Genomic DNA, 24,582 nt, shown 5'->3' on the forward strand with positions numbered 1-24,582 from the left:
AGGACGACGGACTTGCTCAATGTTTTCGGCACGATGCTGTGCTGGGGGGACAGAAACGCGCCGCGGTGCATAATAGTCATGGCGGACAGGGCTGTAGTAGGGGTGAGAGGGAGGAGCCGGGCGGCTGCGACAATAGCGGGACGTATGGCCAGCCCGACAACAGACGAAGCAAATAGGCCTGTTGTCAGACGTGCGCCACTCCGCAGGATTGCGGGTGGTGTAGCGCGGTGTGTAGGGCGGTGTGTAGGGCGGGGTTGTCGTAGCAGCAGCAACCACTGGTATTGGCTGTGGTGCAGGGGGTGGCGTGGTAGGATTGCAAACGAGGCCCACATTCGCGAATTCTTGGCGGACAACAGCCTGTATCATAGCTATTGTTGCCTCTGCAGGAGGTGTTGTAAGTGGAACAGGAGTCAAGGCCTCGATTTCCCTGCGGACGATGGTAGTGAGGTTATTCTGACTTGAAGGCTGCTGCAAAGTGGGCAGATCGTCGCATGAGGATGTAGTCGCCGTGTTGGGAAGGCGCGCAAACCGATGGACGATGCGGCGCTGCTTCGCCTGTTCGAAACGGCGACACACTTGCAGGACTGAGTCCACCGTAGAGCAGTCTTTGCAGATAAGTATATGGAATGCGTCATCGGCGATACCCTTAAGTATATGACCTACTTTGTCAGCTTCGGTCATGGAGGTGTTTACCTTTCGACAGAGGGCGAGGACGTCCTGTATGTAGGCAAGGTAAGATTCGGTTGACGATTGAGCGCGAGTAGCCAGGTCGTTTTTGGCTGCGAGAGCTCGCCCAATTGGCTTGCCGAACAAGTCCTTAAGTTTTTGCTTGCAGATGTCCCAAGTAGGCATCTCCTGTTCGTGGTTGGTAAACCAGGTCTTCGCAGTTCCCGCGAGATAAAAGATGATGTTTGCGAGCATTATGCTAGCATCCCAACGGTTATTCTTGCCGCACCTTTCGTATTCGTCGAGCCAATCTTCAACATCCGTCTTGTCTTCGCCGTTAAAAATAGGCGGATGGCGGATTTTGGTTAAGACCATGTGGGCAGCTGGAGTGTCCGGAGCGGGAGATGTGTCCTGGGAAGCCATGCTTACTGTGGCAGTCGGTGGTGTGAGTTCGGGGAGATGGCGTCCACTGCGCAAATCCAGGTTTCTGGCGCAGAAATACGAGGAGCTGTGGCCAGGGGGATCGAAAGCACCTCCACCAAGATGTTACGGGGTAGTTCCGCTTGGGATTGCAGAGAGCGGACACGGAAAACAGGGCTTTAAAACCACAGGCGTTTACTGCAGGCACCAGCCGACACTGCTCGACCGTCGTCTTCTTCACAAAAACTCAAGAGCTTCTTCTTCCTTGCTTATGCATGCACCGCCTAATGTAACAGTATTAATGGATCCTTGTCACCATGTCAGCCTTGGTGCACATGATTGACACGACTGAATCTTCAAACAACAACATTTAATGAAGGATTGAACTGGATTACATGGCAATCTCAATGAATGCCTTGCGGCACGAACACTCCACTCGCTCTCTCGCGCCTCCCCGCGGAGACGATGCTAGGGTGCGGACGCTTCCTGTTGCTTCCTCCGCTTGTCAATAGGTGATGCGCGTTCCATACCTGCAGAGATTGCCAAGATGGCACGGTTGAAGAGTTGGGCCGGCTGTTAGGCCTAGCCCTAGGAAGCCAAATACCCTTTATTTCCACCAGCATCTATATAGGGCTGAACAAGTGCCCTCTACATCTCCCCTTCCCGACATACTGACCCCCATCATGCACACGACACTACTCACTGTCCTGTAGCATCACAGGTTCAGTTTGCGTCCTGACATGTCGACCGGATCGTGTAGTGCGCCCAGGTGGTGACTAAGAAGAGGGGAGAGCGTCCAGGACTTTTTCTGGCGAAGACTGTAGCGTCTCGCGATGAGGTGAGGGACCGTGCAACCCTCGAGGTGGTGTAGAAGCAGGGCTGCTGTCACGTGCACTCGTCGAAGTCACCAGCGTGCTTGAACTCTGAGGTTCAGTGCTTGTGCCCGAGGATGCCCCTGATGCTGCTTGTGTTTGAGTAGACAAGGTCGAGTGGTCGTTGTCATTCCAAACAAGCTCTGTCCACTGTGGAACAGAAATGTCATCGACAGAAGGCATCAAATGAATCCTGTTGCGGACTAAAACCTTAGTCGGAGTCTCCACCACATAGGAGCTCGGTCAGACTGCGGGACTAAGTACAGCTGCAGGAGTTTTTACATCTCGGACCCGAACACGTTCTCCAGTTTCTGGATCTCTCTGACGACTGACTGCATGTCCTTTGTCATATTGCTTCTTCTGAAGCTGGCATGCCTGCTTATCCTTGCAGTGGAAAGTCGTAGATGACGGCAATTTGAGTCTCAACTGGCACTTAGCCATTGGCAACCTTGTTCTCAATCTTCTACCTAACAACAGCTGCGCTGGGATGTACCCAGTGGCACCCGGAGTATTACGATAGGCCAACAATCTCAGAAATGGATCTGAAGATTTGAAGTTGTGTTTGATGGTGTGAACCATTCGCTCAACTTCACTGTTCGATTGCGGTTAATTAGGGCTTGACGTTCTATGTTCGAAACCATACTGACCCGCAAAGCAGGAAAACAGCTTTCAAGTGAACTGAGGTCCATTGTCGCTTCTTACTAGCTGTGGGATGCCGAACCGAGCAAAGATGCTTTTGATGGCATTTATAACGTCAACAGAAGTAGTATTCTTCAGGTGAATGACATCTGGATATCTCGAGCAATAGTCAACTACCAACAGATAATCATGACCTCTGTGCTTGAACAAATCTATGCCGACCTCCTCCCATGGCATCAAAGGAGTTTTTGTAACCATAAGTGGCTCCTGACGAGGGATTCGTGTTGAAGCATGTTGTCAGCACTTGAGTACCTTGTCATGGATCTGTTGAGACATGCCAAACCACCAAACAGCTTCTTGCGCCCATTGACACATTCTGTTTATACCCTAGCGACCCTCATGGAGATGTTCTAATGTCACTTTTTAGAGAGAAGCAGGGATGACAAGTCTATGGTCCTTGAAGAGAATAGAATCTATGAGGGACAAATCACCTCTATACTCCCAATACTTTTTCATATCTTGGGGAAGCCGTTCCTTATGCGGCCAACCTTGAGTACAGTATTGAGCTAAAAGAGTACATTCTCCATCCTGTTGTTGATGGCTGCGAACGTCATCAAGACTGATTAGACGAGTTTCAGTGATGGCTAAAATTTGCAGCTGTAAGAATTTTTCGACCACATCCACTTGTTGGGGAGGTGGAGCTACTGGAGTGCAAGACGGCGTGTCTGCAGTAGCAAGCTGCTTGCCAGGAACATAAACAACTCGGAACTGATATCGCATCAGTTTGATACGGAACCTCTGAATCCTTGGAGGCATCGTGTCAAGATCTGATTTCCTTAGAAGAGTTACCATAGGTTCATGATCCGTTTCCACAATAAATGAGATATCACGAATAAACTGGTCAAAGCGGCGAATTGCCCATGTCACTGCTAGAGCCTCTTTTTCGGTCTGGCTGTAGAGTTTTTCTGTCTCTGACAGCACGAGATGCAAATGCTACAGGACGTAGCTTGCCAGTGGGCTGTTCTTGCAAAAGAACTCTGCCAATGCCAAAAGAACTGGCATCACATGACAGAGTTGTGTTGTAGCTTGGATGATACTTAGCTACACACAGTGAAGACGTGAACATTGACTTGACCTTGTTGAAAGCTGACTCTTGCATAGGGCCCCAGTACCAGTCGCTATGCTTATTTAGGAGTTCTCTGATTGGTGCTGTAGCCTGTGACAGGTTTGGAAGGAAGGTACTAATGTGATTCACCATACCAAGAAACCGGCGAACACTGTGAACATCTGTCAGAGAGTTGGTAAAGAACAGATAGCATCAAGCGTGTCAGGACTCGGAGAAATACCGTTTTAACTCACAACTACGCCTAGGAATTCTATTTGCCGTTGTCCAAAACAACGTTTGTTTCTGTTAAGCTTTACACCTGCTTTGCTTAAACGATCCAGAACTTCAGATAACTTCTGGTCATGTTCCTCTTTATCTTTCCCAAAAACCAGAATGTCATCAACCATATTGACAATGTTAGATTGGCCTTCCAAGATTCTAGCCATTTCCCTTTAAAAGAATTCCGGAGCAGATATTATTCCAAACGGTAAACGACAGTAGCATAATGACCAAAAGGCGTGATGAATGTGGTGAATTCCTGACAATTTTCCGAAAGACGGATTTGATGCAATCCAGCAGTGGTGTCCAGCTTTGAGAAAACTTTCGCATTACCTAGAACCCATTCGACCGTAGGTAAAACATGCCTTTCCCTGAGAACCTCATTGTTAAGTTTGGTCAGATCCACACAGAGGCGGTATCCGCATGAAACTTTAGGAACCACCACCAAGCCAGCACACCATGCCGTAGGCTTGTAAATCCGCCTAATAATTCCCAGTCTTTCAAGCAAGTCAAATTCATCTTTAACCACGTTATGGAGGGGCAGGGGAATCCTACGTGGAACATTCGGAGCAAAATGTACAGAATTTGGTTTTAGTCGGATAGTGTACTCCGCACCAAAAGTCCCTAAGCCTTCAAAGATTTCCTGTGTCGACAACTGAGGAGGAGAATGAGAAGGAGGAGCGTGACTTACTTGCGAACGTGCCAGCGCATTAACGAAATGAACAACTCCAAGAGCTGTGATGGCTGGGTAGCCCAGAAGTGGCGTCGACTGCGATGGCAGGACTCTGCTGCGAAGTGCGGCCCTTCCATTGGAGAGTAGCTGAAAATTGACCAGCAACCCTCAGCTGCCGGTTGTCTGTCCTGGTAAGACAACCCTCCGGCGCGCCCAGCGGCGACAGAATGCCTGGAAAGGTGTCGAACACAACACTCAGTTCTGCACCAGAGTCCACTTTAAATTCAAGAGGAAGTCCGTTGGCCTTGACGCACACGAACTTGGCGTTCTCCGTCTGCTCCTTCTTGATAGGATGCACAGAAACGGAGTGCGAGTGTCTTGCAGATGAGCATTGCTTGGCGACACAGACGCTCCCAAAATTACTTTTTTTTTTTTTGTAGAACCTGCATACAGCGTTTCGCGCAAGGCAGGTATGGTATGACTTCCACTAAACTTTTTGAGAGGTCACGTAGGGGGTTGTTTTAAGCCCCCTACTTGCGTTTTAAATATCTCCGCTGTTGGCAACAGAAGCAGAACCACAGAAACCAAATGTGGATGAATGTGTTTGAGGCACCGTAATAGAACACAGTAGATTCTACTTGCAGTACAGTTACCACGCACTACTGTCACTTTCTGTGGTTGTCAGAGGAGTCTTCCTCGGCTGGTCCAGAAATCTTGGGCAGTTTCCTGTAAATGACAAGAATGAGTTTTTTATAACTCATACTGAAAATACTGAGAAGAAAAGCACACAGGTTGCATTTACCCTGCAGTGACCTGCCCTGCAAGCTGACTGTGCCCCACCTCATAACCTGAAAATCTTTTACAAATAGGCTATCCTTGGGGCGCAGCTGTGTACGCCTCCATGCGTCGGCTGGTACAAGGAGGCCATCACCTGAGTCCACCCAAAAGGAAAGGCATGAGTGCACTTTAAAAATGAGATTCAGATGCAGCTGGCAAAGTGTTGCTTGTGGGGCAGCTAATTTCCAATCTTCTAAGGCAGGGATTCTCAAACTGGGTTCCGCGGAACACAGGGGTTCCACGGGCTGTCTTCTTGTGTTCCGCGAGAACCCTCACCGTCCCTGACCCGGCAGCTGATATGAGACTGGCTCTGAGTGCTACTGAGCCACGCTTTGACTTGCTCTCAAAAGGGAAGCAGTACCACCCATCACATTAGTATTTGTATTAATCTGTGCAATAAACATTTAACTTTTGCAACTCTCTCTTTGCAAAAATGCACTCGACAACATTGCTGGTAAGTAAAAGCGGGGAAGTGGGGGGGGGGGGGTTCCCTGGAACTTATTGAAGGCTTTTGGGGTTCCTCCAACCAAAAAAGTTTGAGAACCCCTGTTCTAAGGCAAAAAGTATTCTGCACAAAATTCTTTATATAAACTCTAGGTGCCTTGTCTTGTCGGTGTGTTTTCAGGCACTTCAGGCAAATGCGCAGTTCCAGTTTCCGAAGCACATTGTCGGCACGGTGCGCTACCTGTGTGCTGGTGTTTGAAGTGCACTTTTCTTTTTGGTAGAAGTGTGGGGAGGCCGTCCTTGTCATTTTTTTTTCTTTTTGGTGACTGGAATGCAGCAGACAGAAGCAAGAATTTTGCTCCAATATCTTAAAAGAAAATAAATGGCAGGCACATGCAGGTGCAGAATTATACACCTCCAGGGGCACATTCTCTTCACTGTCAGACTCGTCTGTGTTAATGATGCGCTGCACCCTGACTGGGCGAGCCGTTTTCTTCTGCCGCACATAATCTGCAGAGTCTGAAAAGAAAGTTAAGTTGGAGTGCCCCACTAGGAACGAATGCATAATAATAGGTCAACCACACATATTAGTGACCCAAACTTCATGCAGGATATTGTGTAAATGCAGCCAGGGTTCAGTACATATTTTATTCTGTGCTGCGTTGACTGCTTGTAATGAACAAGTCGAGGCACCTCGTAAGCACCTCGTAAAGGCCAACTGCATAAAGACCTTCTGCCCAAAATATTTTTAAGGGGAGCTTTCTGGCAAAAATTAATTTCCTAGTTATAATACAGCAGGTAAAGTTGAAAGTGAGGCGTGACAGTTAGTAGGCAACACATCAAAAAGATCAGACGGAGTTGTAATGGGCAGGTGCGGCCAAAATGCAGAGCACACTTCTTCACTTGGAACTTTTTTTGCGAGTCCTGTAGACAAAAAATATGAATGTTTATTTTTCCACACGAGTGCACCAGCAGCATTTCCTGTGGAATACGAGTGAGAGGATAGAGCTTCATCGCCGAAGCATGCTGTGCTACATATGCGGCACGTGTATAAAGGGACTCCCCGTTTTCTACAGCATTTGCGCAGCTGCTTTCGGAGAATTTCGCTGTTTGCATGCTATCCAGTTTTAGCACAGGCATTCCGAATTTCTTGGGCACATCATGTAACTGAAATGATTTTTTCCATCGCCAGTTTGGACTCTCTGAAGAGTCATTCCTGCTAAGTATCAGCCCCAATCCCTGCAATGCTACTGACATCGTTCCATTTCGGTGGTTGGGGCATGGTTCGTTGTTTTGTCCCATTTAGTGGTTATGGTGCTGAATGGGGAGTTTATGCAATGTCACTTGGATGCAGGATTACTTCTTTCATTCTCACTGCAAGTGTGCTTTTTTAAATCGAATTATTTCAATGATTGCTATCGATCACATTGCTCAGAGTTGCATAACCATTGCCGCACACATGTTCAAATGCAGCTCCCAGCATTCCTTGCTGTGGATGTCTGCGATGGCTGTCTGGCTGAGTTAGAACCGAAACTGGACACTACAGAGTGTACTGCATCGTGGCTTAGCACACTAGAATACATAGTTAGCAAATTGTGAATGAAGTGAAGCCAAAGGTTCTTTTTGACCATAACGCTGCACTTTAATTGGTGAAGCTGAAGGCGTTTTGTCCCCTCGTTGTTGTTAAACTGGTGTCTAAAGTTCACCAAAGTTGCTGAGTGCATGCGTACCAGTGTTACGGGAAACCTTTTGGCAGTTTGCATTGTGCGACTTGACAGACTCGCAACTTGCGGATTTGCAGTAACAGCTTCGAAGCTGTCTTACTTTTTAACTGTAGAGCATGTACTCTGCAGCTCTGGTTTTGCTCCACAGATTTGAGGAATGGATTAAAAGGTGTTGCATAAATCAGGTCAGGGTGTGTCAGGCATGGGGCCAAAATTTTTTAATGACATCATATGACAGTCTGTTTCTCCACAGCTTGTACCTTTCGCAGAGTCAAATTGCTACCATTTTGTCTTGACTTCAACCAGAGGTGTACAAATTTATTAGATAATACTTCATGACTGATTTTACACATAGGAGAGTTGTTTTAATGCAAAGCTGGTATTTTCAATCTATGTTACACTTGCTTTTAATTAGAGCACATTAGCATTGGGTGCAATCTTTTCAGTAGGAGTGTGTGAATTGCATTAGAAAGACCTTTTGAGGGCACTTGTCTAGGAGAGCAAGCCTGAAAGAGAGCATAGAGTATGGCAAGAATGCATTTATTAAGGCATAAATCTGCCTTAGAGCACACTCCTTTATTTGTTTCCCTTGTTTCTGTCAAGTGCAGTGTCACGAAACATGTGAAGTCATTGAATTAGGAAGCCTTTATTGTATGCATGAGCTGTGTGCAAGCTTCTGGACCATCCTGTGGCCCGAGATGTTGCTGGTTCCATTTATCATTCAAACATGCGCTTTTCTAAGCAGTGGACTGCTTATTGGGGCTTGGTAAATGTTGAGGCAGAATTGAATTGATTGTAGCGCCAAATTTTGTGTCTGTGCCTTGTAAGCGACATTGCACAAGTACGAACTGGTGCCTGCGAATGTTTGTTTGGTTTAGTGAAGCTGTGTGACGGAGTTTTTCCATCCCACTAGTTTTGTACAGTGTGGTAGCCGTGCAGTGCATGACACAATAATTCTACCTTCGTGTGTGTACACTGATTTAACATTACCGTATTTAAGCACCTTTTTTGTTTGTGATTTTTTATTCTCCATGTTTGGCAGAATAATTGAGATGAAAACATTTCCATATTTATAATTTTAGTATGTTTACTTTTATTATCATGTTAGCTACCTTTTTGTCGTTTCGCATGACTATCCATTATATTTCAAATTGCTTTTTGGAATAATATTTTGTGTATATGTGTGTATATGGATTGCAATGCCTCCTTACCGCAGTATGTGTTTTTTTAAATGCTGCATTTTTATTTTTTTTACTCAAGTGCTTTACGAAAAATCCAGTCTATGGATCACAAACCTTTAACTTTTTATAGGTGGTTTAGAATAGATCTTTCTTTCAAGTGCATATTCCTATGGCCTCAATTATTTGTACTAAACGAACATCTCTTGGTCATAACGTTTCTTAAATTATACAATCTTGTGCAGTGCAGTGGTCATTCAAGTCCGGTGTGAAAGCGATGCTCCAAAGATTTTCCGGAATTTCATATGGTCCAAAACAATGTTAATATGTTGACTTTGTAGTTTGGTGTCTCTGTCCAGTATAGTGCAAGCCCACTAGTATGGTGCAGTGTTCTCTATTAGTGCATATAATGGGCAAGCGTTTTGGTTGAAACATCGATTAGGAACGCAGAAACAGGTTTGGTTGAAACAAACTTTTTTTGATCATTCTTGTACTTTACAGATGTTAGGAAAAAATAACATGAAAACAAGATGGAGATGCTTTTTATGTACATTGGAAAATGGCAGAATGTCTGCATAGATGTGGAATGTTGACAAAGGAGACAATCAGTGAACAATGTAACAGTTGTAACCTGTGTAAACAACTATGTACACGAGATCCAGGTAACGCAGTATTCTTTTATGTTGGGCTGTGTATGGTGGACTGATTGGATCTCTCAACCTGGTGAGGTGTTTCTTGTGGGAGAGCATTTTCATATCTAGGAATCTTGATGACGACGATCTCCTTAATAAAGTGGGGCGAGTCTACTTTAGGTATCTCCATTGTTGGGGGCTGACATATGCTGACCACATTTCCTTTCGTTGCACACATCAAGCATGTAGTCCTTGAGTACAGAACACTAGACAAGGCCTTTGGCCCATCTTTTTGTCAAGCGATGTTGTAGTGCTGTTCATGGCAAGAAGGAAACTATCTGCAAGCTTGATTTTGCCAACGCGGGTTGCATGTTAGCACTTGGACTGACATCAGGATCATTGCTTCGCTAGAAGTTGGCGTATCAGCGGCCTTTCAAGTCTTGCACCGGGCTGATAACAGATGCTGCATCTTTTGGTTGGTTACCCAGAGGCCGAAGTTTTCGGAAGGGGATGGTGTCGCTTCGCATTCCTGAGGGAAACGGGCCGTACGGCGCACCCATGCGAGCTGTGCGCGAGGACACTAGAATGCGCAGCACCTCATGGCATCATGCTAGCTCTGGTCTGAGAGCGTCGTTAAATGGCTGGATGGGCGTAACGTTTGTGACGAATATGTCCCTCGGAGTCGGCTGTGCGTGAGGTAGATAGCGACAGTTACTGCGCGTATTGTCCATTGCTCACTGTCACAGTCGATCACCGGTGGTCCAAGGAACAGCCATTGCCGCGGAGGCGAGCTCAGGACGAGTATCTTTGGAGGCAGGTAGTGGCAGGGGGCGTTTGACTTGTATCAACCCAGGTCGCTGCATAGCTGTTCGGCCGAGGCGTTCCTGGGCGTGATCTTGATGCGGAAGGGTCGGGGTACGTGCGATACACTCATCTGGCCGTCCATAGAAGGCGGCTCTTCACCGTCGGGCAGTTCGAGCTTGTATCGCTGAAGCAGGTTGGTAAGGAAGAGGAAGACTTCAGCCTGCGTCAGGTGGTCGCCCAGGCACATGCGTCGACCTGCGCAATAAAGATCTGTTCAGGATACCGGCAAAACTGCGGCAGATTAAGTGCCTGTAGTCTAAAAAAAGGATTGTTATTCCTCTCACAAAATGCGAAGCGTTGTCCAAACGGTGTTGTGCAGGCTGTTCGCAAAGCCTTAGCGGGAACTGCGTGCTCGTCTGAGAGCCGGCGAGAGTAGGCGGCACCAGGCGCATGCGCGGAAAGAGCCGCCGGCCGTGCTTTATCGCCATGCAATTCTTCCCGGCTGTCATGGCGGCAGCGCTTCTCCAAGCGCGGCGGTCACGCGCCAGCAGTTTTGAAACGGTCTGTACGTGAATGTGCAACAAGCGTCTCTGTGCCCCAGCGACCTTTCTTCTGCGAACAGGAGTGTTGTGCATGCGGCAAAGATGGCGAGCAGCCCTTACCCCCACCGCCCTCCTCGAGATAGTCGCTTCTGTAAAAAGTACTCTTTTTTTTTTTTTTTACACTCTGCACCTATAAAACAAGCCCTTGCAGAAAAAAAAAGATCCTGCGTTGGTCATTGCGTGCCAGAACACGCTCTGAAGACAAAGTCGCGATAAGAAGACACTGAAGTTGTTCGTTGCTTATCTTATCTTCATTTTATAAAATCTTCAATAGCCCCATGCGCACCGTACCTTATTTCTTTCTGCCCCAGCACGCATATCACTCTGCACCAGTCATTGTCATGTGGCCCGTCCACTCTCGCGCACAGCTGCAGACTGGAACGGCCTTCCAAGCGACATTGCCACCACCACCTGCTCATCTAATTTCAATGACTGTGTAAAAAATTATGTACAATTATAAGAATGTTTTTCATTATTAGTTTCCACCCCTTATGTAATACCCCTGTCAGGGGCCTTTAAGGAAATAAAATGAAATGAAACTAAAAAGGTGAACACATGGGCAGGTTCTTGTTCCGTTTCCTGACAGGTGCCTATATCGGACGTGTAAGCTCATTTTCATGGCCCTGTCATCTCTTGTGTATTCAGTCTTGGGCATGCTCCTTTGCTAAACCTTTGTTTATCTATAAAGGTTCTGCCTTATCTTTTCTTTGCCAGAAATGTGGATGGAAAACACACGGTGATGCTGCCAGACACTAGTGGTGCTGTTCGCTGCATGCGTGAAGTTGCATTTACTGTTCTTCTAAATGCATTTACTTTGTGTTAAAACGGTGGGCACAGAGCTGTGGCATGTGCCTAATTCTAAGCAGCGGAAGTCGGTCGGCAGTACTATCGACAGGCTTCTAATTTTGCAATACGCGACCATGGCGGCGGCTGTGGGTGCAGTCGGCCACAAAAGTTTACAGGATGCGGCTCCTCGGAAAAAAAATATAATGTAGCACTGCCTCGCGACACAGCCACTTGGAATGTTAATTACCAACTAATGAAACGTACGTTCCCACGCACATGCACACATTTCATGTGATCGGCATGCGTGACTGCCCGCAAAATACCGTAAAGCTACCGTAAAATACCGAGCAAGTGCCACCTGATATTTGAAGGTATTCCCGCGAAATATTTAGGGATGACCGTTTGTTAGGTCCAGACATCAGAATCCACGTGGTGGGCGGACCCTCGCTTGGTCCGAATATAGTACGACGACCGGTTTTAAATTCCAAATGGCTGCTATCGGAAAAAGGGGAGGGGGGGGGGGGAGGCGTTAACGCAGAAATGTCAGAAGAAGAATTCGAACAGTCTGTTAGGACGCTGTCTTGGCAGCGCTCGTCCAATCTGTTTGTCCCAGTCTATTGCGCTAGTTGTTTTAATCAATGAATTGGTTAGGAGACATGAAAAACCGGGTGATTAAGCGCGGCTAATCTTCATCACTGAATCGGTGGAACGACCCTCCCTCTGCGATAAGCGTCGCGGAGAGAGCGAACAATGAGCGTGTGATGTATCTGTCTTTGCAGTGTTTTTTTTTTTAATTTCTCCCGAACCTGCGACATAATTGCACAGGTGTTTGCTCGGTACTGTAGGAAAATTCAAAATCTCAAGTAAAAGGGTGGTGAGCGCTTACTCGAACATGAGCGGATGCTCAGTATTTTATGTAGTCGGTTCATTATTGCACGAGGTCAAAACTGCGCTAAAATGGACGCGGACGAACGGAGAAATTTATATACGGCACTGGCAGACATTCAGGCTTAGAACCCTTTATAAAGTTGTTGGCTTCATCCCTCCAAGCAGCAGATAGGGGGATAAAGTCATGCTTTCCGTAAAAGCCCCTGTGAACGTGCATAGTATCTGTAGACAGCCCAAGCGAACAACGGGCGAAACAAGCAAGAAACTACCGTTCTGTGTTCGATATAGCCGGACGAATGCTTAGACTGTGCCACCGTGAATGGTTTCAGCTGCATATAATTGTTAACTCACCGACTGAGAAGGGCATGAAGCAATCTGGCTTGTGCACGCGTCCGTCCACCAGGAAGCGCTCCGGCCGAAATTCTTCCGGATCCTCCCACAGATCAGCATCCATGTGGATGGCCCACAGGTTGGAAATGACGTGCGTTCCCGCCGGGATGAGATAGCCGGCCAACTCCGCGTCGCTGCACATGTACACACCCGCCTTAGGCCTCGTCTGCGTCCTTGTTTATTAGACCAAGCAGTTTTTCCTTGTTATACAACAGAGGCTGGCTTATTGCGCACAGGCGAAGTGAATAAATCTGTTCCTGGACAAGACCTGGACAAGAAAAGTACTAACTTAGGCTGTTCAGTTATGATCCGCTGATCTGAGCTGCGCGAAACACAGGGAAAAGTGTGTAGACGGCAAGAGCCAGCTCTCGTGTTGTCTGCTGGTTGACATCCCTGTCTCGCACTTATCACGGTGGCATCTAGGGAGCTTAATCGCTCCGCCAGGTGTGTGATTCTCCTTCAGGCACGCCATCATGTGAGACCTCTTTCACAACCACGTCACAGGGGCATGGTCCAAACTCCACGCACAACAGTCGTCGGCGGCATCGACAAAAACTCAGGTCTATTGAGCACTGTTACACATTTTCGAACGTCTTGCTAAGTGTTTTATGTGCGGCTTAGTGAAACACGGGGTCGACCGCAGCCACCTTGCTTGCCGTCGTGCAACAGCGTCCGCTTCCGATCACAGACAGTGAACTTGATCTTTTCTGTCCCTGGTAACATTTATATGTGTTGGTAGTACTAAATGGAAAGACTTGCTGCTTTTGCACCTCGCTACCGCTCTGTTGCCCCGCTCCCACTCCTTCGACTCTCGTGTTCTTTTTTATAATTTTTTCAAAGCATACTCGTCGCTAAATATGCCGTACGAAGTTTCTCCGGGCTCACCAGGTTGTGGCATGGGTGTTTCCAAGCGCTATGACGTTGGCGCGTCGCAGCACCTCGAGGATGGTGGCCTGAGCGTAAGGTAGGTCGGGCAGGTCTGCCATGCTGACGGGCCTGCCGTCTCCGTACGCAAGGTGGGCGTCCATCTCTTCCTGGAAGCGCCTCTGTACGTGAGGATACCGCACCAGAAAGAGGATGGCCCACTCGAGCGACGAGGTCACGGGCAGGCCGGCGCTGAATATGTCCACCAGGACTTGCACCAACTGTTCCTCTGCGGGCCGCCACACGGGAAAGGAAAGAGAATACTACTGTGAGGGGCAGCTGTCGACACGAAGGTGACTTGTATACTGGTGGAAGACTCACAAGTACTATGCACAGTGCAATGGGTGGCATGGCTGCTCGGCGCCGACCCTTATAGCAGTCTTTGTTGAGGCTTTCCCAGGGGCCGTCGCATAACGCATGCAATAAAAAGATGGCTACCACGTGTTTTGGAAAGGAAGAAACAGCGCACGAACAGGACGAAATGAAGGGAAGAAGAAAGTGTGGTGCTGCTCTTCAGCAGAGGACGACAACAGCGTTGGCGTCAAAGTAGACGCCATCGAAGGAATTAACCGCGGACGCGAAAAACAAAGATAACTGAAGAACAAATGTGGGGAAAATGAGCGGCTCATTTTGAAACACATATGGGGGAAGCCAGGGGTCATTAAAACCAAGGAAAGCAGAGCGGAATGTTTTTTTTTTTTTTGAATTTCAATCTGCGGTGTCGATAAATGGCAAATTTGTGGTGTAATGATTTTTTAACTGAAAGATAACCTATTAGAAAGCAGAATAAAGGTCAATTATAAGCCGCTGATGATGGGATCCGAACCCGCGACGCACTTTCTTGTCCTCGGCCATGTTTGGATCCGCCCTTCTGAACAGTCATGTCATGTCCTCATAATACATTGCGACGCTCTCATTGGGTCGCTGGTTCCATGACTGCAGTGCCGACTCAGCTCGTTCCCGACGGTCGGTGTTGACGCAGGTCGCCAGCAACTGGCTACGGAACCGTTCCCAAGAAGGAAACGTTGTCTCGTGGTTCTCATACCACGTCCGTCGTCAGGAGCGAAGTAAACATTGTGGAGCTTCCGCTCCGCATCCCAGCCGTTGTACCTCGCAACGCGCTCGAACTGGTCAAGCCGGTCATCCGCGTCCTCAAACACTTCGCCATGGAAGGTCGGCGGCGTTCGCGGCTGGAGGACCAGGAAATGAGCAGCTGAGTTTCCATTGTCAGCCATAGCTGCCGTGTCTCCGCCGCTAGCCATAGGTGCCGCGTCAGTCCTGCGCGTCGCGGCTGGAGCCCTGGTCTTAGGGAATAACAGGCCGAACTCTGGTGCGTATATTCTTCCACCGTGCTCTGGTGACTGACCTTGGAGTCGGCGGCTCGCACTGCGATGAATCGGAGTCAAATCCGTGTTCATACACAGCCTTCGGGGCACGTAGATGTTGGAAAGTACCCAGCAGGCCTCCACCAAAAATGTAACGAGGACAGGACCGGCACAGATCACAGTTTCAGCGAAGTTCAGCGCACAGCAGAGAACTCACAAGATTGCTGTCCGAACCACACACACACTTCGTCTTCGTCCACCGACACACGCACACTTCGTCTTCATCGTCGGCGCGCTCCCATTAATTTTTCGTTTATCAGCGCTACAGTTTTAAAGACAGAATAAAAACATTCCGCTTCGCTTTCCTTGGTTTTAAAGACTGTTGACTTCCTGCAAATAGCAACGGAGTTCCTTATCACTCTCAAAGCGGGGTCATCGCGTTTTAGAAGTCATCATTAACCACGCATCCAAGCATCGAATTTTCTTGAAATAAAACCTTCACGTCCTGCTACTTGCCTTTCAGTTTGCCAGTTCGCGTTGCATTTGACGCTAGCAGTAGAATAAATGTACGGCAGAAGGAAGGCACTGCGTTTTGCTCCTTTCGTGGCTTTGTGCGCGCTCTTTCTTCGAATCCAAATGGTGCACCAACCCGCCCACATGAACACGTTTCTCCTGTAGAATGCATTTCAGTGGCTAGAGCGGAATTGAGCCAGATGTACTACGAAACGGAGAAGGGCGCTATTCTGCACTAGTCGGCGATCAGGCTAAGGAACCGAGCGCGGGAGGCCAGTGCCCCCTCGAAAGAAAAGCATACCTGGGCACCAATAGACGTGGCTCAATCACACTCACGGCCTCTAGCACTTCCATCGACTCATTCACACTCACATTCATGACCACTCACACTCATACTCATGACTACTCACAACCACTCACTCAACACTCATGACCACTCGCACTCACAACCACTGTCACACTCTCACTCATGTTCACTCACAACCACTCGCACTCATGTCCACTCACACTCACCACTCATGTCCACTCGCACTCACAACCACTCACACATGTCCACTCGCACTCACAACCACTCAGTCACACTCATGATCACTCGCACTCACAACCACTCACATCATGTCCACTCGCAATCACAACCATCGACTCGGACTCATGACCACTCGCACTCACAACCACTCACACTCATGTTCACTCGCACTCACAACCACTCACTCGCGCTCACAACCACTCACACTCACGTCTACTCGCACTCACACTCACGACCACCGACACTCCTTCCACTCACTCGCACTCACACTCGTGACCACCCACACTCGCATCCACTCACTCGCACTCATAGACGTGAGTGTGTCGACCTATGAAGAAAAGGCCTCTGCACTCCTCCTGTGACGTCACGCTCATTGCCCGGTTGACCATATCACGGTGTGAATTTAGAAAGCGAAGTCGCTTCGGCCGTCGCCTCTTGCGCTTTGTTCTAAATGCATGCCGTGGTATAGTCACCGGGCAATGCGCGTGACGTCACAGGAGGAGTGCAGAGGTCTTTTCTTTCTTCTAGTAGGCAATCCGGAAACGCGAACCACCGGATACACGAAGACTGCGGCCGCAGTGGCATATTTCCTCACCGGAGAAGAACGTGTCCTCCGGCTGGATGCCCCTGGCCTTGTCCCTTCGCAGCTGGACGAGGTACGCGTCCACGATGTCGCGCACGGTGCCCTCGACGTAGGACGAGCGGTGCGCGTCGGTGATGCGCTGGAAGTACTCGGCCGTCTTGCACCGGTTGCGCTTGATGCGCAGGTAGGCCCAGTTGGAGCCCGGGATGTAGCGCAGCGCCGGAATGAAGTTTACTGGCGCGGCGAGCGTGAGTAGCCGGAAGCCCTCCTCGAAGAGCGCGAGCAGCTGCTCGAACTTGGCGTCGCGCGACGAGTACGTGACGCTCATGAGGAACGAACCGAGGATGTTGCTGACGGCGCGAGCGAGCGACTGGCGCACGTGCAGCGAGCTGCCTTCGAAGGGCCCAAGTGAGGACAGGAACTCGCCGATGTGCACCTGCGACGTTGCGGGTTACTCACCTGGAGGCGACTGCATGCTTACTTGCATGTACAGGGTCTCCACTCCTAGTTAGAACCCGCTAGCGTATGGCCGCACTCTTCAGAGCATGGAGGAAGGAAAGCTTCAGAGGGTCACCGCGTGCGACACAGTCGCTCATCGCAGCAAAGTGGCGCAGGAGAAGGTGTACCTGGACGTGGTGCTTCGCGTCATCTGCCACTTCGCTTCGATGCGCAGCCGTTTCGGACGCAGTGACCCTCCAAAGAGCACGGCCATGCGCTAGCGCGTTCTGACTAAGAGTGGACGACCCTGTACATGTATATCGAACAGCATGCAGAATGGTCAGTGCTCAAGAAAAATCACTTTGCACTGGGCCCCCTGCAGCGCGACACAAAATGATCTTTCAGCACAACACAAGGTCTGAGTCGTCCCTGAGCATTCTTAGCCAGCCAGTAGGGTTCTCTGAATTATATTTTCGTGTGCACTGCTCTGCCAGTCTATCTGCGAACCGTACAGTAAGTCGTTAACGGCAGTCCTGTCAATATGCTTTGGGATTGTGTACAGAAACCACTAAATTCTGCGTATGATTGCTCACAGACTTCTCGCGAGGTTTATCGTGGAGGCTGACACAACGGCATTGTATGGTATGTGTGGCACAAATGTCAAGATGCCATAGTTATTACAGCGGGAGCCTTTTTTTCTTTCGGACGTCAAAGGAAATGTTGACATCTGCAACGGCTAGCCCAGAGTGGATATTTGAATATGATATTTAGCCGCCATTGATTGCTCCCGTTTCCCGATACATGCATCATCGATCTCAACCTCCCAGCCGCCGCAGGAAACATGAGAGAGTTATAGCATAGAATAATCCGCGATCCGCTACCGTGATCCGCTTCCGCGGGCATCACTGAGTACGCGCTGATTGGTCCCGACGTGACAGGCGCGCGCGCAGATGACGGGCACGTGACGTCACCTGGCGCCCTTAGGGCGTTCTGCGCATGCGCGTTAGCGCCTCGGGAAACGGATCACGGTAGCGGATCGCGCTAAGCTATAACCCTCTATTATGATCACGCTTATTGCGGGAAAGTAAGGTAAGGCCGCTGTCACAAACGCGCTGCCTGAGAGCGGTGGACGTGACGTCATCGTAAGGGCGTCTAAATATAGCAGCCCACGAGGTGTACCTGCATCTTCTGCTCCAAGGCCACGCTGCCGGGCCTGCCGTGTCGAGGCACAAAGTCCCTGAACACACGGTGCAGGAATGCGCGCTGCTCACGCCAGAGTGCGCCCACCGAGGTCACGATTCCTGCGAGACGGAGTGGAAAAGGATCCATGAAGCTTCTGTAGGGGAGAAAATGGGCGCTGCAACACGGCGCAGTATAGCTTTGCGACTACGAAAAAAGCCGGGAGGACACATGTTATTTCCCGATAAGCGTAAGGTCATAGTAATGGAAACGAGCCGCCGTGGTTGGGTCCTGAAACCCAACCCCGCACCTTCTTCCTGGGAAGCTGCTCTAACCTGCACCAACCCGCAAGAACCCAACCGCCACACCCCGCATCAAGCGGGCCCTGGGGGCAAATGGGGCCCTGGACTGAGGGCTCCACTCAGGGAGAAAGAAACCAACACTTATTGTTGTTCTTACGAACGGTGGCATATAGCCACACTTGGGGATCAGCCAAGGATTTATTTATTTATTTAAGAATACTACTTGAGGGCCATTACAGGAGAGGCTTTTCTTTTAATTTTCGAGGAACAAAAATCTCAGGCACCAACAATACAAAAAAAAAATATATGTTCAGAGCGCCAATACAGGACCAGCAGAGAGAGAGAGAAGGAGAAAAGGCAGCACCAACAAAGTACACGTGAAACACTAACAAAGATGAGGGAAATCGTAGCAGCATGATCATTCGTCAATTCTCCCGTTACCTGTAGTACAATTCCAAAAGGCTCTCAAACTGAGATTTTGAGCTGCAGCAATGCATTCCCGAAGTCCGTTCCACATATTAAAACATGAAGGGGAAAAAAGAATTTTGTAAAATCATCTAGGTGGGTTGTGTAAGGCCACATTGCGGCACCATTGTTTAAACGCGCATTGCTGTTTAGAGGGAGGCGAATATATTTTCTTATTTATTCTTAGTTGATTCCTGGTGATTTGGAATTTCAACCGTCGTTTTTCTCGTCGTGTTTCGAGCAGTTCCAGGATCGCAACATTTAAGCATATCTGTTACAGAATCGGTCTTCCGATAACGCGAACAAACAAAACGCACTGCGGTTCTCTCAATTTTTTCGAGTCTACCTCACAAGTACTATCAGGAACGAATGAAACGCGAACAAGAAAATTGAAATGGCAGCACAAAAACACCTGGAGAGGAAGCACAAGCGAGGTTGAACAACACGTCAGAAGAGTCTTCGCGTCTTCAGAGTCAAAATAACCGGAGCTAGTTTTGAGTTTCGCGTGGCTAACAGCTTTGTATTTTGCTGTTTGTGCTTGAGTTCTCTTGTTCGCGTTTCATTTCTTGCCAATGGTACACTTGGTGGAGGCTCCAAACTGAGGAGGCATACTCCAAAAGCGGGCGGATAAATGTCTTGTACGCAATTAGCTTCAAAATTTTTGGTGCATGCTGTAATTTTTTTCTCAAATGCCATAGTTTGCGATAGGCTTCGAGCAGACCTCCTCTACATAGATGCGCTAGCACAGATCATTATGAATAATTACTGCTAAATACTTAAAGATACGTACATTCGACAGTGAGTTCTCACCAATTTTGTAATCAAAGCAAAGCTTGGTTTTCTTTCTCGTGATATAAGCAAACGTCGACTTAGAGTAATTAATTTTCATTCCCCATTTTACGTACCAGTCATAAGCATTGCAGGCATCGGTTGATTTTAATTTTATCAGTTGAATCTGTCACTCTAGAGTAAATTAGGCAATCGGCGGCAAAAAAGTTTTATTTTTATAGGTGATTCCACAACACTAGGAATGTTATTGATATAAGCCAAGAACAACGACCCTAATACTGACGCTTGTGGCACCCTAGAACAAACTTATAGTGACCTAGATATGCGGTTTCCAATGCGAACAGACTGTACATGGTCACTCGAGTAAGCTGCAATCCAGTTTACACTGTCTGAATCAGTACCTGCATTACTAAGTTTAAACAGCTGTTTACCATGTGGAGCCTTATCAAATGCCTTGGCGAAATATATGCAGATGACGTCAGTTTGTTCGCGGGCATCTAAAGCTACGCAGAAATCATGAACCGTTTCAATGGGTTGTGAAACTGGATGAACCACTTCGGAATCCATGTTGTGACGATCAGAAGAAGTTATTCACCTCCAGGAAGAGAATGATATGCTTTACCGTTGCATGCTCTATAACCTTGCAACTCACAGAAGTGAACGATATTGGACAATAGTTGGTAACCTGACTGCGACTGCCAGATTTAGAATCAGGAATTACAACAGCGCTGCGCCAATCTTGAGGTAGTGAGCAGGTTGCCAAGGGCTTTCGAAAGATTATTTTTAGGTAAAATGATGCGCATTCAGCATATCGCCGCAAGAATTCACTGGGGATCCCGTCTGGTCCGCTTGTTTTTCTTTTTTTATATCAAGCGGAAGCAGTTGCTGGATTATGCCGGTTGGTTGATTTCTAGAGGGCCCATTTCGAAAGCACCAAAATCATCGCACTCATCGTTTCCATGATCTGTTGTCTTTTTCGTAAACGCTGCCTGGAGGAACACATTGAAACGGTCGGCTATCTGCCTCTTTTCAGTGATCATTTCAAATCCACTTTTTATCTGGCCTATTTCTTCTTTTTTATCGCTGAAGTGCCTCGAGAATTTTTGCGACGAAGACTTGTGGAAACCCGGGAGCGTTTCTCTAAAATACTTTTTCTTGGATTCCCTTCAAGCTTTTTTCAGTTGAGCACGGAAATTGGACACTTAGGATGAGTTTTGTTCTTTTTTTGCGTAACCGTTTTATACTACGCTTCCTGCGGATAATTTCCCGAGTTACCCAAGGGCTATGTTGCCTCGCCTCGTCTTTTTCATGCATGCGGGTAGGAATAAAGGCATCGACGCAATGTTTGATGGTGCTCTTAAAACGCTGCCACACTTCCTGTACAGACTCATTAGATGACGCGAGCTCAAATTTATTAAACGGTAGGCTTAAAACATCTACTATTGTTGTATCGTCAGACCGAGCGCAGTCTTTTGCTAGTTTAGGAATAGATGGTCGCTGGAAAGTGTGTGTGCTTGGCGCTCCCCTCGATTTTGGTCCCAAATGTAAAGCTTGTTTTTTATTTTCAGTTTTTCATAGATCAGGGAAACCTTCATACCACTGCCTCTTTCCGCCGCTGCACTTTTCCATACCTGCTATCCTATTTCTACTGTTTCTGGTGCACAGTCATGGCTGACGGAGTAGAAGGATCCCTTTAGTTTGTAGCAGTTTTTCATCACCATGCAGCTCTTTTTTTTTTGTAGTCATAGAATCGCATGATTATCGGTCTATTTTTTCCCTGTTTAGCACTGCCTAGGCGATGCATTCTTTTTAACGTTACCTCAACGCCGAGCTTTTGCTGAAATACCTTCTCTGTGACAATTTTTTTGAAATCTGTGTCTCTTTCAGAGGTACTTTCTTCGACGCCAAAAACGAGATGATTGTTGCGCCTGCTTCGTTTTTCATATTGTACCAATTTTTTGGCTTGTGAACACACAGTGGTCTCAAGAGAATCCATTCCTGAATAGCAGCAAGTGCGCTGGATAGCTTGTCAGTCTTTGCACTCAGTTCGCAGATCTGAGTCTTGATTTCACTCTCAAGAATCCAGATCCAGGATCGGGAGTCATAGATTGTTATTCATTTTTACGTTTATACTTCGCATTAAATTACAGTTTTTGCTACCTCCTACTCCTGCTTCGTGTTTCTACCCGTGGACGTAATTGGAATGCTAGCAGATATGGCAGAATGGGGACAATCTTATCGACAACTTGAAGCGCTGGACGAGATGCCGAAGGCAGTGGGGAGGTAGGAGAATACATGTTTTCGCTGGGGTTTGGGGAAGCGTGGAAAAGAAACGACATACACTTAATTTCATGCCGGTTTACATCTTTGGCATTTTCATGGCAAAAGAAGACGTCTAGGCCACATGAGTGCTAGTTCGAATGCATGCGTCTTAGCACGAGAACCCAAACGTACAGATATGAGACAGCGTGATATAATGGACGCGCAGCAAAGTGAACCTCGTTATTGGCGGCTAAGCTTAGAGATGAAGGTGAACAAGGACGACTACATACTGTGTTTTCGTCTGGTTCATGTCTTCTAAACCGCTGCAGTTAATTGTAGGAGTGGTTCAACAACCTAACTTCTGTGACAATAACGCGAAAGGTGGCTAAATGTGCACAGGAACTTCATTACAGACTGGCTTTCCTTTCCTTACAAGAGCGCTTGTGTACGCCCATCCGTTGACATCCTTTTACATATCTTCACAGAAGTTTTCGGAGCACGGAACGCGAGCAAAGTATGCGGTCGCCAACTTAATGACATGTGTGACCTGCAGTTTCTTGCTCGAATTATGCACACTGCGCTCCTCAATGTCAGGCCGTGCCGTCAGGCAACGAGACAATCCACATTTTTCGTTGCTTGCGTGCGCCGAAACAAACAAAAAACACTTGTTCGTCACACGGTTCAACATACAGGGTCTGTTCTGAAAGTAGTAGGACTGGTTTTTTCCTGGGTGAACGGTCGGACGAGAGGTGGTCTGCGCGTGCAGGATCGTTGAAGGGGGATATTGGGAATGCTGGGGAAAATCGGCAGTCGGCTCACGGCCGTTGAAGAGAGGAGGTCGCTTGTACTGTGAACCCCTGTCGAAACGTCTCGTCACGCAGAATCGTCAAGCGTTTACTGGATCAGCGATACGCGATCAAATTTTGAGCAAATCTTGGTAAAACGGGCAAAAAGACTCACAACATGATTAAGGAGGCCTGCGGTGACGCTTCCATGGGTAGATCAAGTGTTTTTTGAGTGGCACAAGCTTTTCCGAGAAGGTAAGGAAAGAGTGGAGGAAGACGACCGCTCCAGACGCCTTTCGACCAGCAAGACCAACGAAAATGTGTAGCGAGTGAAACATTTACTTAACAGTGATCGTCGAATGAGTATCAGAATGATTGCTGATGACTTGAGCATTCCTCAAACCCAAGTTTTTGAGATCGTGACAGAAAACTTATCCATGAGGAAAGCGTGCGCGAAGTTGGTGCCGGGAGTGTTGTCAGAGGAGGAAAAGGCCAACCGGTAGGATCTTCTTCATCATGCGAATGACGACCCCGATTTTTTGCCCAGCATAAGGCGGCAACGCTGCCTCAGCCCCCCTACAGCCTCGACTTGGCACCGCCAGACTTTTTTCTATTCCCGAGAATAAAATCGACGCTCGAGGGGAAACATCACGGTCGGTAGAGGTGGTTCAACAGGCCGTGACGAGGGAGCTAAACAGCATTCCGGTCCAGGCGTTCCTGAAGGCGTACGAAAACTGTAAAACTCATTAGCAGCAGCGTGTAGGTAATCGTAATCGTTTGTATTGTTCTCTTGAATAAATTTTGTTTTAAAAAATGAGTCCCACTACTTTCAGACCAGACCATGTATCTACTGCGGTCACTCTGTTCTCAGCCTGCAGTACGAACTGGAAGGAAAATCGTGAGACCCCATAGCGTTGCTCAATCATTTAAGTTACGTGCCCTGTTCACGTTACCAAGACATCGCGGTCTGGCGTTGTGGTTTTGTTCATACCAGTGGGGCAGCGGCTATCGGACTTGGTCACAGGGCGTCACGGGACCAAGTGCAGCACGCTCTGCTGCGATCATGGACACGGAACAGCGGTCTCGTCCACTTCTCTCGACATCGGCAGCAGCCACGCCCCACGCGTCAGCACTCGCTCGCCGCCTTCCGATCGGTATAGCGCGAGGACCCCCGGCGGCGCGACGTCCAGTCCAAGTCCTCACCGTATCCCTCCAGGAGCTTGGTGAGTTCCGTGTCCGGCCTTCCGGAGAACGCGGCCTGGCTGAAGGCCTGCCGCACCAGCTTGGGGTCGCTGATGACGACGACCCGCTTCGTGCCCAGGAACATCTGGTAGATGGGCCCGTAGGTGTGGGCCAGCGCCTGCAGGGTGCGGTGGAAGTCCTTGCCCAAGAAAGGCAAGAAGCCGACTAAGGGCAGACCCCAGGGCCCTGGGGGCAGGGGCAGACCGCCTCCGGCTAAGAACCGGCGGCTCAGCAGAAACACGGCGACGAACACGGCCAGCCAGGTGGGCAGCGCGGGGGCCTGGGGCCACTGAGAAAGTAGGGAGGACAT

General features: G+C 48.4%; 1 protein-coding gene and 1 long non-coding RNA gene across 2 annotated transcripts; one reads left to right on the forward strand and one right to left on the reverse strand.

Moving 5' to 3' along the window:
• The first annotated feature begins 256 nt into the window (after nt 1–256).
• LOC149363065 (uncharacterized) lies at nt 257–11,427 on the forward strand. The gene is made up of 2 exons (XR_016289069.1): nt 257–5,689; nt 6,048–11,427. It is a non-coding gene; the product is annotated as an uncharacterized LOC149363065 (long non-coding RNA).
• On the reverse strand, nt 9,952–24,582 carry LOC149363066 (cytochrome P450 18a1-like). The gene is made up of 6 exons (XM_089573354.1): nt 24,234–24,582; nt 18,428–18,549; nt 16,823–17,246; nt 13,825–14,092; nt 12,901–13,073; nt 9,952–10,528 (listed from the first exon to the last, which is right to left on the reverse strand). The coding sequence occupies exons 1-6, from the start codon at nt 24,580–24,582 to the stop codon at nt 10,314–10,316; spliced, it is 1,551 nt and encodes a 516-aa protein (XP_089429480.1). The 3' UTR covers nt 9,952–10,313.

This window comes from Amblyomma mixtum, chromosome 2 (assembly GCF_055824585.1).
Source record: "Amblyomma mixtum isolate Tamu chromosome 2, ASM5582458v1, whole genome shotgun sequence".
Taxonomy (NCBI): Eukaryota; Metazoa; Arthropoda; class Arachnida; order Ixodida; family Ixodidae; genus Amblyomma; species Amblyomma mixtum.

Coding starts and splice junctions, on each gene's coding strand:
- LOC149363066 (XM_089573354.1), bottom strand. CDS start 24,582: ATGTCCTCCCTACTTTCTCAGTGGCCCCAGGCCCCCGCGCTGCCCACC. Junction 17,247..18,427: donor CCTTGGAGCAGAAGATGCAG/GTACACCTCGTG, acceptor GCAACGTCGCAG/GTGCACATCGGCGAGTTCCT. Junction 13,074..13,824: donor AACACCCATGCCACAACCTG/GTGAGCCCGGAG, acceptor GTACATGTGCAG/CGACGCGGAGTTGGCCGGCT.